Source organism: Camelina sativa, chromosome 19, assembly GCF_000633955.1.
Source record: "Camelina sativa cultivar DH55 chromosome 19, Cs, whole genome shotgun sequence".
Lineage (NCBI taxonomy): Eukaryota > Viridiplantae > Streptophyta > Magnoliopsida > Brassicales > Brassicaceae > Camelina > Camelina sativa.
The window spans coordinates 5,082,991-5,096,333 of NC_025703.1; the positions used below are offsets into that span (position 1 = coordinate 5,082,991).

General features: G+C 37.9%; 3 protein-coding genes across 3 annotated transcripts in view; all 3 read right to left on the reverse strand.

Moving 5' to 3' along the window:
• The window catches only part of LOC104764882 (probable sugar phosphate/phosphate translocator At3g11320), a gene marked incomplete in the record, with an annotated part of 3,212 nt that extends 2,807 nt beyond the window's left edge, over positions 1-405 (reverse strand). Inside the window, 1 exon segment of the mRNA XM_010488481.2 lies at positions 1-405. Within this exon segment, the coding sequence (XP_010486783.1) occupies positions 1-96 (96 nt within the window).
• Positions 5,243-7,114, reverse strand: LOC104764883 (glycerol-3-phosphate acyltransferase 5-like). The gene is made up of 2 exons (XM_010488482.2): positions 6,488-7,114; positions 5,243-6,323 (listed from the first exon to the last, which is right to left on the reverse strand). The coding sequence occupies exons 1-2, from the start codon at positions 7,073-7,075 to the stop codon at positions 5,397-5,399; spliced, it is 1,515 nt and encodes a 504-aa protein (XP_010486784.1). The 5' UTR covers positions 7,076-7,114; the 3' UTR covers positions 5,243-5,396.
• On the reverse strand, positions 8,174-10,907 carry LOC104764884 (plant intracellular Ras-group-related LRR protein 9). Its single transcript, XM_010488483.1, has 3 exons — positions 10,022-10,907; positions 9,227-9,393; positions 8,174-9,145 (listed from the first exon to the last, which is right to left on the reverse strand). Exons 1-3 carry the CDS (start codon positions 10,721-10,723, stop codon positions 8,515-8,517), a joined length of 1,500 nt encoding a protein of 499 aa, XP_010486785.1. The 5' UTR covers positions 10,724-10,907; the 3' UTR covers positions 8,174-8,514.

Here is a 13,343-nt window from a genome sequence, read left to right on the forward strand (position 1 = left end):
CAAGTACTTGTTCAGCAATAGAACTCCGATGTTCGACGAGTACCATGACGCTACTAATCCGATTGTGAAAAACCGGCCATTGGCCGCTATCTTCATCTCCCTCCTCCTTCTAGAAAAATTTCGAGAATTAAACCAAACCCGATCTCGATCGATTCAAAACCCTAACACAACCGACGAATTTGATCTTCACACCTCAATCGATCTGTCTACTTTTTTGAGATCTTCAGAGAGTTTATTCTTCCATTGGATCGAATCGAGATTGTAAGTTACAAAGAAAAATACACGAATGAGAGAATGGTTTGAATCCAGAAACTATGATTGAAGAAGAAGAAGAAGAAGCAAAGGTCAATGGAGAGATTATGGAGAAAATTGCTGTTACTAATTTTTTTTTTTCAGTTCATGAGATTTAATGCGTTTCATGTATATATTATATAATTTAATTCTTTAATTAATGCAGTCGTAGTTAATTTTTTTATTTTATTTTTATATAGTAATGGGAGTGTTTTTTTGCGTTGATTCGTTCAATAATAATGATCAAGAAAAAAGTATCAAAAGATTTGGAATGTGTGAACAAAGGAAGGAATCGGTTTTGACTTCTTTGGTTCGGTTCAATTTTGGTTTTAATATTTTCTTTGATCGGTTTTGGCTTTCGAATTTACAAAAACGAAATTGATTTATATTAACTTCGGTTTTAGTTTTGTGTATTTATGATTTTCGGCTCAGTTTTTTTTTTCTTTTTCTTTTTAACATAAATGTGATTTTAAAAAATTTCAAAAGATTCGAAAAACAAAGAAATTACAAAGACTTGTTTTTAAATAGTGTTTATAGTCACGATACCGACAAATTATATATAGTAGTAGTAGTAACAGACACGTCGTTGAAATGTCAATTTGTTTGGTTTGATTCTCATGAATGATTTTTATATATTCACCACAATTATTTCAAAATGTTCGTGATACAAAATTACAAAAAAATGAAGGAGAAAAAAAGTAGAGGGTTACACGACTTTGTTGGTCATACAATAATATCCGTTATTACTCAACCATCGGATGATAGGTGACTCCTCAACGCGTTTTCTTTACTAAAATACATCACTTCCTTTTAAGACTATTGGTATAATTTTAGCATAAATAACGAACGTCTAATTGGGACTTACTTTGTCTCAAACTAGTTCTGGGCAGATAACCGGAACCGAATGGACCGAACCGAACCGAACCGAATATTTCGGTTTCGGTTCGGGTTCGGATAAGGGGTAATAACCGATTGGATAGTATATTAGATATCCATGGATATCGGTTCGGTTCGGATATTACCCGATATCCATTCGGTTATCCGAAAATAACAGATCACATTAATAGCCCACTAATATTTATATATGTATAAGTCCAATACACCAAAGCCCATTAGGAATTTTGATAATATATCTCGTTAAGCCCACCATAAACATATCTATTATGTAATCTAAATAATCCTAAACGCCTAAACCTAATATCTTGCTTCCCTCTTCGCCGCGCCGACAACAACAAGAAGTGAAGAACGAAGGCAGAGAGTTGGTTTTGTTTTCACTTATCTGATCTTCTCTTTCGTCGATTCTTTGGTTGTATTCAAGGTAATTATCACTCAATGTCGTGAACTCGTGATTGTTTATAAAGTTTCTCATTTTCATAGATTCAATTCATTAAGGTTATTGTTTATATATTTATAATTTTGTAGATTTTCGTAGGCTCGATTATAAATCTATACTTATGATTAGTTATGATGCATATAGTGACTTTTTTGTTGTTGTTTGCATATCTCGATTGTGTAGATGCCTATTTCGTCCTGCCAAGAAAACTTTGTGGATGGAGAAGAAGATGAAGTTATGGGTGAGGGTGAGGAGGATTATATAAATGTTGAAGATGATGAAACCGGTTGCAAGAGGAAAGCCAAAACAAGAGCTACTGGGTCTACTTCCCAAGTAGAAATGAAAACAAGGTCTCCGGTGTGGGCTCATTTTACAAGGCTGCCAGATAATAGAAACAGATGCAAGTGCAACTATTGTTGTCAAGGGTTGAAGTGTGCGACCACTTCAGGAACTTCAAATTTGGCCAAACATCTTACAACATGCAAGTCATACATCGCTTGGAAGCAAAGATCGACTCAGCAAAATTTGAATAGCGGTAGTGGAGTTTCTACTGGGAACATGCAAGTGGGCAGAGTAACAGAAGCAGTTTTTAGAGAGGCATGTAATGAGATGTTGGTGTTAGGTGAGCTTCCTCTTGCCTTCATTGAAAGTATAGCATGGAGACACTTCTGCAGGCGGGTTCAACTTTACCAGCCACATTCCAGAAGGACAGCCACTCGAGATATTGTTCTAATGTATGTGAGCCAAAAAGATGCCTTGAAGAAAATGCTTGTAGCTCAGAAGCAAAGAGTTTCTCTCACTACTGATATTTGGGTCGCACAAAGCACAGGAGCAAGCTACATGGTAATTACTTGTCATTTTGTTGATTCTTGTTGGAGGTTGAGAAAGTTGATCATCGGGTTTAAGCATGTTTTGGACCATAAAGGAGCAACCATAGCTGATGTTCTTCTAGATTGTTTGGCAGAATGGGGGATAGAGAGGGTCTTCACAATTACAGTTGATAATGCTACAGCCAATACAAATGCTCTTAAGATATTTGTGGAGAAGTTTCAAGAAATAAGTCCTCATGCATTGATATTATCTGGTTGTATGATGCATGTCCGTTGTTGTGCCCATATATTGAACCTCATTGTCAAAGATGGTTTCAGTGAAATGAGTAAGAGTGTAGCTGCAGTTCGTAATGCTGTGGTGTATGTGAGAGCTTCAGGTAATAGGCTTGAATCATTTGAGCATAAGCTAGATTCAGGGAGAATTACTAGAGGTAGTTTGACTTTGGATGTCAGAACTAGATGGAACTCTACATTTCTCATGTTGACTAGAGCTCTTAAGTTTAGACACGGGTTTGACAAGATGGAAGCAGAAGACAAGCTTTACAGTGATCATTTTCTAGAAATGGATAATGGTCAAATGAGAGTTGGGCCTCCGTTGAAAGCTGATTGGGATAAGGTTGATGGATTGATTGATATTCTCACAGTCTTCTACCAATCTACATTAGTTGTTTCAGCATCTACGACGGTTTGCTCTCATAAAGTCTATAGTGAGATTTGTGATATTGATAATCATCTAACTACAGTGAGTAAGAGTGCTGATCTGGATTTAAGTGTTAAAGCTGAAGCAATGAGAGGGAAATTTGACAAGTACTGGGATGGTTTAGATAATATCAATAGGCTTTTGATTATTGCTAGTGTCTTTGATCCTAGGAATAAGATGAAGTTTGCTAATCTGTGTTTTGAAACCCTATATGGTAAAGGGTCGTTGCAATCTAAGTGGCTTGGTGAGTCAGTATCTGATGTTATGGTTAAGTTGTTTGAGGAGTATAATACAAATCGATCTAACCCACCAGGTTTTGCATCATCAGCCTCTCAAGGTGGGACAACTGCTGGAGGACATCGCCCTGCTTATCATGTTGCGGATGTTGAAGTCAAAGTGGGGACTGAGGGGATGGCTTCTGTTTACAACAAGTTGGTTAATGAAGAGGGATATGATGAAACAAAGACAGAGCTTGATATATACTTAAAGGAAAGCGTTGAGAATCCAAAGAGCAGTTTATTAGGAACCGAATATGATGTGTTGTCATGGTGGAGGTTCAATTCAACAAGGTTTCCAGTTTTATCTGAACTAGCTAGAGATATTCTAGCTATGCAAGTTTCTTCAGTTGCTTCGGAGTCTGCTTTTAGCACTAGTGGTCAGATTCTTGTTCCACAAAGGAGTTGCTTAACTCATTACATGATTGAGGTCTTGATGTGCACTGAACAATGGATGAAGGCTGACCATCACATAGGTGAAAAGGGAGTGGAAAACTTTGCACAAATGGTTGCTGATATTGAAGAGCAAGATCAACTTGAAAAAGGTAACACATCCAGATTTTAAGTTTACCAATTGTCTGCCTTTTGTCTTGTTGTCAATGTTTAAAAGCTTAATGATTATATGTTTTTCATTGTGTAGAGTTTCAGTTCGCAAGTGAAGAACAAGGCAATTAAACAAACACACGACAATGACTCATGTACCTTTCTTAGTATTCCTTCTTTTTAAGAACCGAGTATATTATTATGTATTCTGACTTTGTGATCTAATATATTTCAGGCAGTAGGAGAAAAAAAGAAGTTGCAGATGGAAGAACTACCAGTTTGATTCTACTACTTTTCAAATCTCAAACTCTAAACCTTATTCTCCTTTAATCTCTTTAACTCTTTCTACCTTTTGAAACTTGATATCTGATAACATGTTCTTATTGTTGGGATTGTTTTGAATGATTGTAACTTTTGAACTATTGTACTTGTAGTTTCGGATAATTTTGGGTGTTATTTAGTAGGTTTGTATATTTAAGAACCAAACCCATTAATAACCGAAATTTTCGGTTCTGGTTCGGTTCTTATATCAACTATCCAAACCAACCCGAACCGAATGAGTACCGAACCGGAACCGATCCGATTAGATTCGGTTCTCTTATGGATAGTAAATTCAATATCCAAAATACCCGATACCCGAATGGATATACCCGAACCCGAACCGAATACCCGAACGCCCAGGACTATCTCAAACGTTAGTTCCAGATAAATTAAAATGACGTGTGAATTGAATTTCAAGGGGAAATCATCTATTCTTAGCTTTTTTAATCCTTAAGCGACGACTTGCTTTTCAAGTGTCTTGAGAAGCTTTTGCTAATTAACCTTTCTCGTGAAGTTACTACTGCAGTCAAACCCTAACGTATCCGCCAAGATTCTCTGAACATGCATCGCAAGATCATACGGCCTATTCCCGGATGAACACGTGCTCCTCGCCTCCTCGATCGGAAGCTTGTTCAAATTAAGGGTAACCTCTCGTAAACCAGTGTCGGGTATCATTTTTATCAATAAAATCAAAACCAATACCAAACCAGCGGTGCACAAAAGAATCCAGAGGTGACCCACATCGAGACAGGCACGATTTCATTGCTTAAATCAGTAAAAGTAGAGTGATTAATCTTAGCAAGAACAATTCACCACAAACTTCTCCTAGATCTCTTTTAGGAAACCCTTGTTTTAGTCTTCACTGGCGTAAACAAAGAAAAATAAAATAAAAAATAAAAACAATTATCAAACCAATGAAAACAACCAAAAGATGTCGATAATCTAAAAATAGGCCCGAATCACACAAATCATCTTTAAACCCTTTGGGCTTTTAATAAAACCATACAGTATTTTACACCTTTAAACCGAGCAATTGTAAAAACGTAAAACAGAGTTATTGAAAAGAGAGTATGAAAAATGAGCTTGACGTGGAAACTGAATAGTTAACATTTTATCCAGTAGGAAAAAGGATTGTAAGTTTTAATGATCTTCTTAGCTTGATCCTGAAACGACACATACGACACTGTCCCGTCCTTTCCAGTGAGAACCTTATACTTATCCTTCCTCGTTAAGCTAGTGCACTCGAACCCTAACGTGTCTGCCAAGATTTTCTGAACATGGTTCGCCACATCATACGGTGACCTTTTCCCCGATAAACATGTGTCCTCCATTGGTAGCTTGTTCAGGAACGTCACTTCGTAACCAGGTCTCGGGTTCATCAAGAAGAATATCATGTCCATACATCTCCAGCCTCTCACGGTGTTGGCATGGAAGAATCCAACCCTACAGTTTACCGCCACAGGAACGATCATGTCCGTTAGCTCAGAAAAAAGCGCGCTGAATCTTAACAAAAACGGTTGACGACAAGTTGTTCCCTCGGGGCAAATCACTAGGTCTCCTTTCGACAGCTCTAGTTTGATCGTTTTGGCGTCGACGTCTCGGATTCTTTGTATTCGCACGATGGGGATCGGAGAGAAGAGGTTGCAAAACCGCGAAAGGGAGTATACAACAGCCATGACGCTGCGTCCCAACACGGTGGATATTACAACTGGATCCATTAGCGTTCTATGATTACATACAAAGAGAACGCCAGAGTTTCCGGGTCCTCGTGGCTGAGGAGGCTTTCCCTTGACGATGACTTGGCAGCCTAATATCCTCAGGGCGTAACTTCTGATCCACAATGGGAGGACGGACCCGGCAAGGATCCTGATGGGAGCAAGAACAATTCCAAATGGGATCCAGAGGAGTATGAGGAGAGCTGTGGCTGGTGTTGGCCGCTTCACAAGGCGTCCGTCGTGAAAAATCACCGGCTGCAGCTCAAGTTGTTGGTTATGGTAGTTGACAATCTTCTCCGGAACCGGTGCACGAATCTGTTTTTATGTGTAAATTAGGTCCAAATAGTGATCACTAGATGATTTGAGTATTAAAAGAAAATGGCATGTTATTGATTTTTTTATCACTTAAGAGTGTTGGTGAAAGAAGTACTCGAATTCCACTGAAAATATCATCTAAATTAAACAATTTATAACGTTACCTCACATAACGATAAGAAAGTCGTAGAAGCCGTAACAGAGGCTCTTCCAAGACCTAGATGAGGCCTCCGGTCAATAAATAATTCAGCAACACGCTTCAAAGTAGACTGATCGATATCGGTTTCACGTATAAAACCGGTGACATAACCGAACGTGTTCACGATCAGCTCCGTACCGATGACCTTATCTGCTTTAAGATACTCCTTCGCGAACCTTTCCACCATAACTCTAGGCATCCTCGTCACCACGACCCTCTTCTTACACGAGCTGAATACCGTCCACGTGTCCATGCTTACATCATCCATGTAGAACTTTGGCAAGACGGTTCTAGCCACCGCTTCGATCTCCCCTTCGCTTAGACCAACCGTGGCTATGAAAATCATGAGCTTGAGAGAGACGTCATTGTAGCCGAAAACGTCAAGGAGTTTGATGACGGGACAGAGAAACAGCAAGAAGGTGAAACGAATCAGACCAGATGAGTCAAAGGCAAGGAGCATGAAGTAAGAGAATGAATCTTTGTTTTTCAGTAATGTTCCTTCAAACTCCGACACCACCGAATAAGGCGTCGTACTCGATCTGTTCATCACCATTTTGTATACTGACTTTAGTGACTTACTGAGTTTTCCTTTTTTTTCACTTTGGTCTGTATGAAGATTAAAACGGATCAAGAGTTAATGTTATATAGAAAGTTTGTGTCATTGCGTGGAGCTGGCTCCAGTTAATATTAATGCAATGACCCGTTTTAGATGTATTATAGATTTTGTTTTGCGTAGTTATTTAATTAAGGCGTTGTGATTTTTGGTTAGTAACATTAATATCGAAATGATGATATATAGAAAGACATTTTGTATACGCAAATACTCTTTATATAGTAGTATATGCTCAAGTTGTAACGTTGATAAATCAACATGTCACAATTTTGATGGACTAAATATCAACTTATTTGTTCTCCCATGCACTTAATTAAGTAAACACTTAAAAAAGACGATGTGATGAGATTCCTAAACAGCGTTTTATTTGTGTTGTAGAATTACCTGATTACCTCACAGAAGGATACGAAAGTTGTAGATAATCGTATTGGTTGGTCTCGAGTGTTGGAGAGACTTGAAACGAAGAAGAATGTTTGATTTAACACTCAAAGTGATTGCGATTAAAGTGATTGGTTAGTGTAGGTGTCAACTAACTCAATGACATTTTCACTATTAACCAGAAAAGCTGTTGAGTGTTCGTTAGTTTTGGTTTAAACCGGTTAACGGTATTTAAGCTGAAGGCCTGAGGCCATCTTATATATTCACTGTAGAACACGTTGATTCTCCTTGTCTGTGTAATCTTTTTAAGAGACAAAAGATTAGGTGGGAATTGAATGAAAACTTAAGAGTGAAGATGCAATTAGTGTGATGGTAAAGACTACGTTATTTCCAAAGAGAAGCATGTGCTATTGGTTGCTAAGCGTGGAACCAGATCTGCTGAAACGATGGATCTATGGGTTTTTTTTTGGCGGCGTGAAAGCCACCAGTTCGTGATTGTGACATTTAATGATCAGCTTTGATTTTCCTTTGGGATGTCTTCGGGAGGATCAACGGATTCACAGTTAATTTATTTACAAATTTACACAGGGTACATCATTGGATCAGAAGCTTTTCTTGATTGCGCTTATAGTTTAATACTTTAATGTAAGATACCTACAATATGAAGCAATCATCAATATGCTTCTTATTAAATCCAACCAAACCCACAAAGCAGAATAGGCACAAACCCAATCCACACTTTCACAGTTTCTTTAGAAAGGGCAAAATACAAAAAAATTGAGGTTCACAAATAAAAAAATGTATATTTCATTTTATTAGCTGGACCCATGTTATCACATCACCCGAGTCTCTTTTTAAGTTTGAACCTAAGTTAATGACAGGCCTTACCCGTCAGAAAGAATCACAGCAGACAACACAGTAACGAAGAGAGACCCTTCATTATATACTGAATGCCTAAAAAGGAGGAAGAACAACCTCTTTGGTCTTCGAGCCAAGTCACATTATAGCTCTCGCTCAAGGTAAGGGTCTCGAAAAGTTGGCGATCCGAGATACTCTGAAACGTCTGCCACATAAGTTTTCAGTTTAGATGTGGTTCGTGTGAGCCACCCAGCGTTTGCCTGCTCCATCTCCTTCTCCATTTTCATCTTCTCTTCTTCTTCCAACATTCTGATCCTTCTCTGACCCATGTACTTCTTCACAGCTTCCACACCTTCCTTCACCACTTCCTTGGGTGGGACCACGAGTGGGTTCTGCTCCACGTTCAGTTTGGTCAGCCTTTCGAGAGTGCCAAAACTATCTGGGAGGGCATGGATTTGGTTGTTACTCAAGTCGAGTTCTTGGAGGCTTATGAGGTCGCCGAATGGGGCAGGGAGATCCTTGAGGTCACTGAAGTTGCTACTTAGGTTTAAGTACTCAAGGTTTGCTAGCAACACGAAAGTATCAGGAAGGCCATGCAGTTCATTGAAGTGGGCGTCAAGGTGTTTTAGGGATCTCATTTCACCTATACTGGTAGGGAAGGAGCGGATCTTGTTATACTGGATCAAGAGCTTTTCTAGATTCACTAGGTCAAGTCCGATGTTGGTGGGTAAGTAGGTGAGACGGTTGAAGCTCACGTCCAAGATAACCAATGACCTAAGGTATTGATGCAAGAAGTGGTTAAAATTGATTCAAAAATCAAACTTGACAAAGTGGAGTTTGTATATTAATACGTACCCACACCGGCAGATGGAATCAGGCAAAACAGAGAGCTTGTTGGTTGAAACATTCAGGACTTTCAGTTTGGAGAGTAAACCGATAGAATCAGGTAATGTCTCCAGAGAATTCGTGGAGACATCCAGTTCAACAAGACTATGCAATCCAGCTATTGAATCAGGAATCGCCTATTTGGACATAAACCTCAGTCAGAGCCATAGATTCTACCTCAGAACAATCAAGAAAAGATCTAGCATTGAAACACTTGCAAAATTGTGAATTAAACCATACCACATCAATACTGAACATGCAATATCAAAGATGCCGAACCAAAACAAGCAAACACGCACATACATACCGGAATTTCTACAGATAGCCAAGGTCAAAATCTAAGACGCAAAGCAAAAGACAAACAACACACACATCCCTAAATCTCTTTAAAGCACATCAGACTAGGCATCATTTATACAATATCTCATTGAATTACATCAGAAATTGCATTGTTCCTCACCAAGATATAAAAGAAATGCCACGAGCAATCTCGACTCATCTCGAGATCTCTGTGTAAGTATCTTTTACTAAGGGATTGATTACATCAACCATTGTATAACACTATAATGCCCCCAAAATGTTACCTTTAAGCTACACTGAAGATTCCCAAATTCTCAAATCCTAAACTAAAGTTTCAACCTTTCAACAGAGACAAAGCCCATAACAGATTCAGACCCCACCATAGAACACAGATCAGCTAAGTTATAATTTGGGAGAGTATATCAAAATGAGAACCAACAGTGTGGCAAATGTATAAGAAGTGACCTCAAGCTTATTGTTGGAGAGGTTAAGAACAAGCAGCCCTTGAATCCTCCCAAATGCCTCAGGAAGCAATCTCAGCTTCCTCCCAGACAAATCAACCCGATCAACCGGATTAGCGGAAGCGTGCTGCAGTATCCCCACAACCTCCTCATTAACCTCAACGGCGGCAACATTATCCTCATCCTCGGCAGCATTCTTCTCAGCAGACTCATAAATCCTAACAAGCCTCTCCTCTGCTTCTTTCAAAAGCTTCTCATACGAAGCATGAACCTCATCAAGCTTCAAAACAGACTCACACCAAGTCTTCTCCTGATCCATCTCAAGTCTCCTCTTCTCATCTTTCCCAGCCGCGTCGGTAAGCGCGATGTCCTCAAAGGATTCAGATAAGGAAGATTCGATCTCCGAGAGCTTAGCACGAGCCTTGTCGACTGACTCGTGATCGGGTCTAGGTCCTAGTGTTCGGAGGATGGATCGAGTCTCGGCGACGTCAGTGATCGCACTGGTCATGGAAGCGATAACATCTGGTTGTGTTAATTGAGGCATCTGAGTGACGATCTCCATCGAGTGGCTAGATGATGGTGGTTGCTCGATATCGAAGGGAGGAGGAACGGCGGAGGAGGAAGGGGATTTGGTGGTGAAAGAAGGGAGACGAGCCAGGACGTAAGAGAGGACAGGGAAGTTCTTAGGGTTAGGTTCTGCCGCCATTGTTTTTGGTAAAGAAGATTTGGAATCTGAATCTGGGGAAGATGATAGAAGATGATGAAAGATTTAAAGATTGAATTTTTTTTGATTTGGATCGAATCGAAAGTGGTGAGCTTTTTGCCTTGTCTCTCCCCCACGTTCTCTGTTGTGTTCTGTTCGCCGTCTCTGCTTTTTTTTTTCTTTCTCTGATGCTAAGAGGACACGTCAGCTAGTGTGGATCTCAATATTAATTTTTGAGTATATCTCTTAGTTAAGATAATTATAGCTTTAAATTTAGAAATTTATTTTCTATTCTAAATAATTTATCTAACTGATTATATATTTAGAAATTTATTTTCTTTTCGAAGTAATTTAATAAATATTTTTTATAAAGGAAAAAGAAATATTTTTAGAAGTTGAAAACAGAAATGCGGATTCGAATGCTCCAAAATATGTTTTTTTTTTTTTTTTTGACAACGCTCCAAAATATGTTGTAATGGGTTTAAATAATATTTTGGATATTATAAAAGACTTTTCTCTATAGATAATTGATAGAGGATTCGTAGATGTAATTATGGGATTCAAGGTTTGGTTTGCACTTTGCTACTAGGTGTGATGGCTAATATATGAGAAAAAATGAAAAAAAAAAGAGAGAAAAAGGTGATGATATATGAGAGATGATGAGGACACTCCAAATATGGTTGAAACTTGAAAGAATTTTCTTTATTTGGAGCACGATGCGTTTACTAAGGTGGACCATACATGTGTGCTAGTAGGCTAGTAGTGCTACTATTTGTGTTTTAATAGTTGAATGATTAGTGCTATTAGTTTTAGGGTGCAAATGGTTGCACAATTGAAAAAGTTGAAGGAGTTGAAAAAAATTATTCAACCAAATTTCACCATTTGAATAGAAGAAGTTGAAGAAGTTGAAAATAATTATTCAACCCATTCAACCTAAAAAGTTGAAAAAATAAACTAATCCTACTGCAAAAATGTTCAACTTGTTCAACCACTATTTTGGAGATGAATGGATTGAATATTATTCAGCCCAATTTTGTTCAACTTAAAATTTTCAATTCTTTCAATGTTAGTTGAATGAATAATAGTTTCGTTTCGTTTACTGTCTACATCTAAAGTTGTAGTATATTATTAGTACATGTTGTCAAAGAAAAAACTGAGAAACCGCTCTAAATGACATCGACTATGTTTTGCCAACTTTCAGAATCTCATGTTGTTTGGGTCTCTCTCTCGAGTCTCGACTAAACTAAACCAATTTAACCAATATATAGTGACGATATAACCGGTTGAGTACATGTTAACCTTTATGTATTTTTGTTTAAATTAATGAGCTTAGTTAGACGATATAACCGGTTGAGTACATGTTAACCTTTATGTATTTTTGTTTAAATTAATGAGCTTAGTTAGCCAATCCATGTCTCGTAAAGATTTAGTAAAAGCAAGTTGTCAGTAAGCTCATATAAGCCAAATCCAAAGTCCATCACTTTTGGAGTTATATGTTGTAAAGACAGTCACTGCCCTGTCATCTAAAACATTGACTTTTCTTTTTGTTCGACAAAGCTCAGTTCGCATTGTTTTTTATTTATTTATTTACATTCATCAATTACTAATCGAACTCACATTTGTGTATAAATAAAATAACGGTGCAAGTAACCAATTCATATTCGGATACCAATTTGAATTTGAGTTTTATATATTGGCCGTCGTAATTAACATACAGATTCTTACTAGTTATCTATCATTAAACGAATAAGATTCATTGGATAACTCAAATGATTTAGCAACAAAATAAGTTTCTTGAAAAATGTATAAATTTAAGATATATAATAGTTTATACAAAAGTAGTTAAACTATAAAAAAATGTTTAAAGTCAACAAAATTTGGTTACAACTTACAACTCAATTGGCCTGTATTTCTTTTTTTTCCTAATTTTAGCAGCAAATAGATACCAAATTGAACACCTTCACATGATATATAAATGATAAACATGATTGTTTATAACAAATTTGATAACCCCACATGCATTTGGTCATTGTTTAACAACAAAGTAGAGTAGCTAGACTCACTTTTAATATATATAGTTAGATCGAATCAGCAAGAGTGACGTATCTTACTGACGTACCACCCATTACAGCTTTCGTCTTAATAGTCTTTGCACATCTATAATATAGCCATTACCCGTGTGAACAAGAACTTAAAACAGAGAGAAACACAACACCAACAACAACAACAAAAATATGGAGACTAGAGAAACAAAACCAGTGATTCTTCTCTTTACTTTTCCTTTACAAGGTCACTTAAACCCAATGTTTCAGCTCGCCGACATTTTCTTCAACAGAGGCTTCTCCGTCATTGTGATCCACACTGAGTTCAACTCTCCAAACTCTTCCAAATTCCCTCATTTCACTTTCGTCTCCATCCCCGATGGCTTGTCTGAACCCGAATCCTATCTGGATGTCATCGAGTTTATCCATGTCCTCAATTCCAAGTGTGTTGCTCCTTTCGGTGATTGCCTAAAGAAGCTTTTGTCTCAAGAACCAACTGCAGCTTGTGTGATTGTAGATGCTCATTGGTACTTCACTGACGGTTTAACCGAAAAATTCGGTATCCCGAGGATTGTACTCCG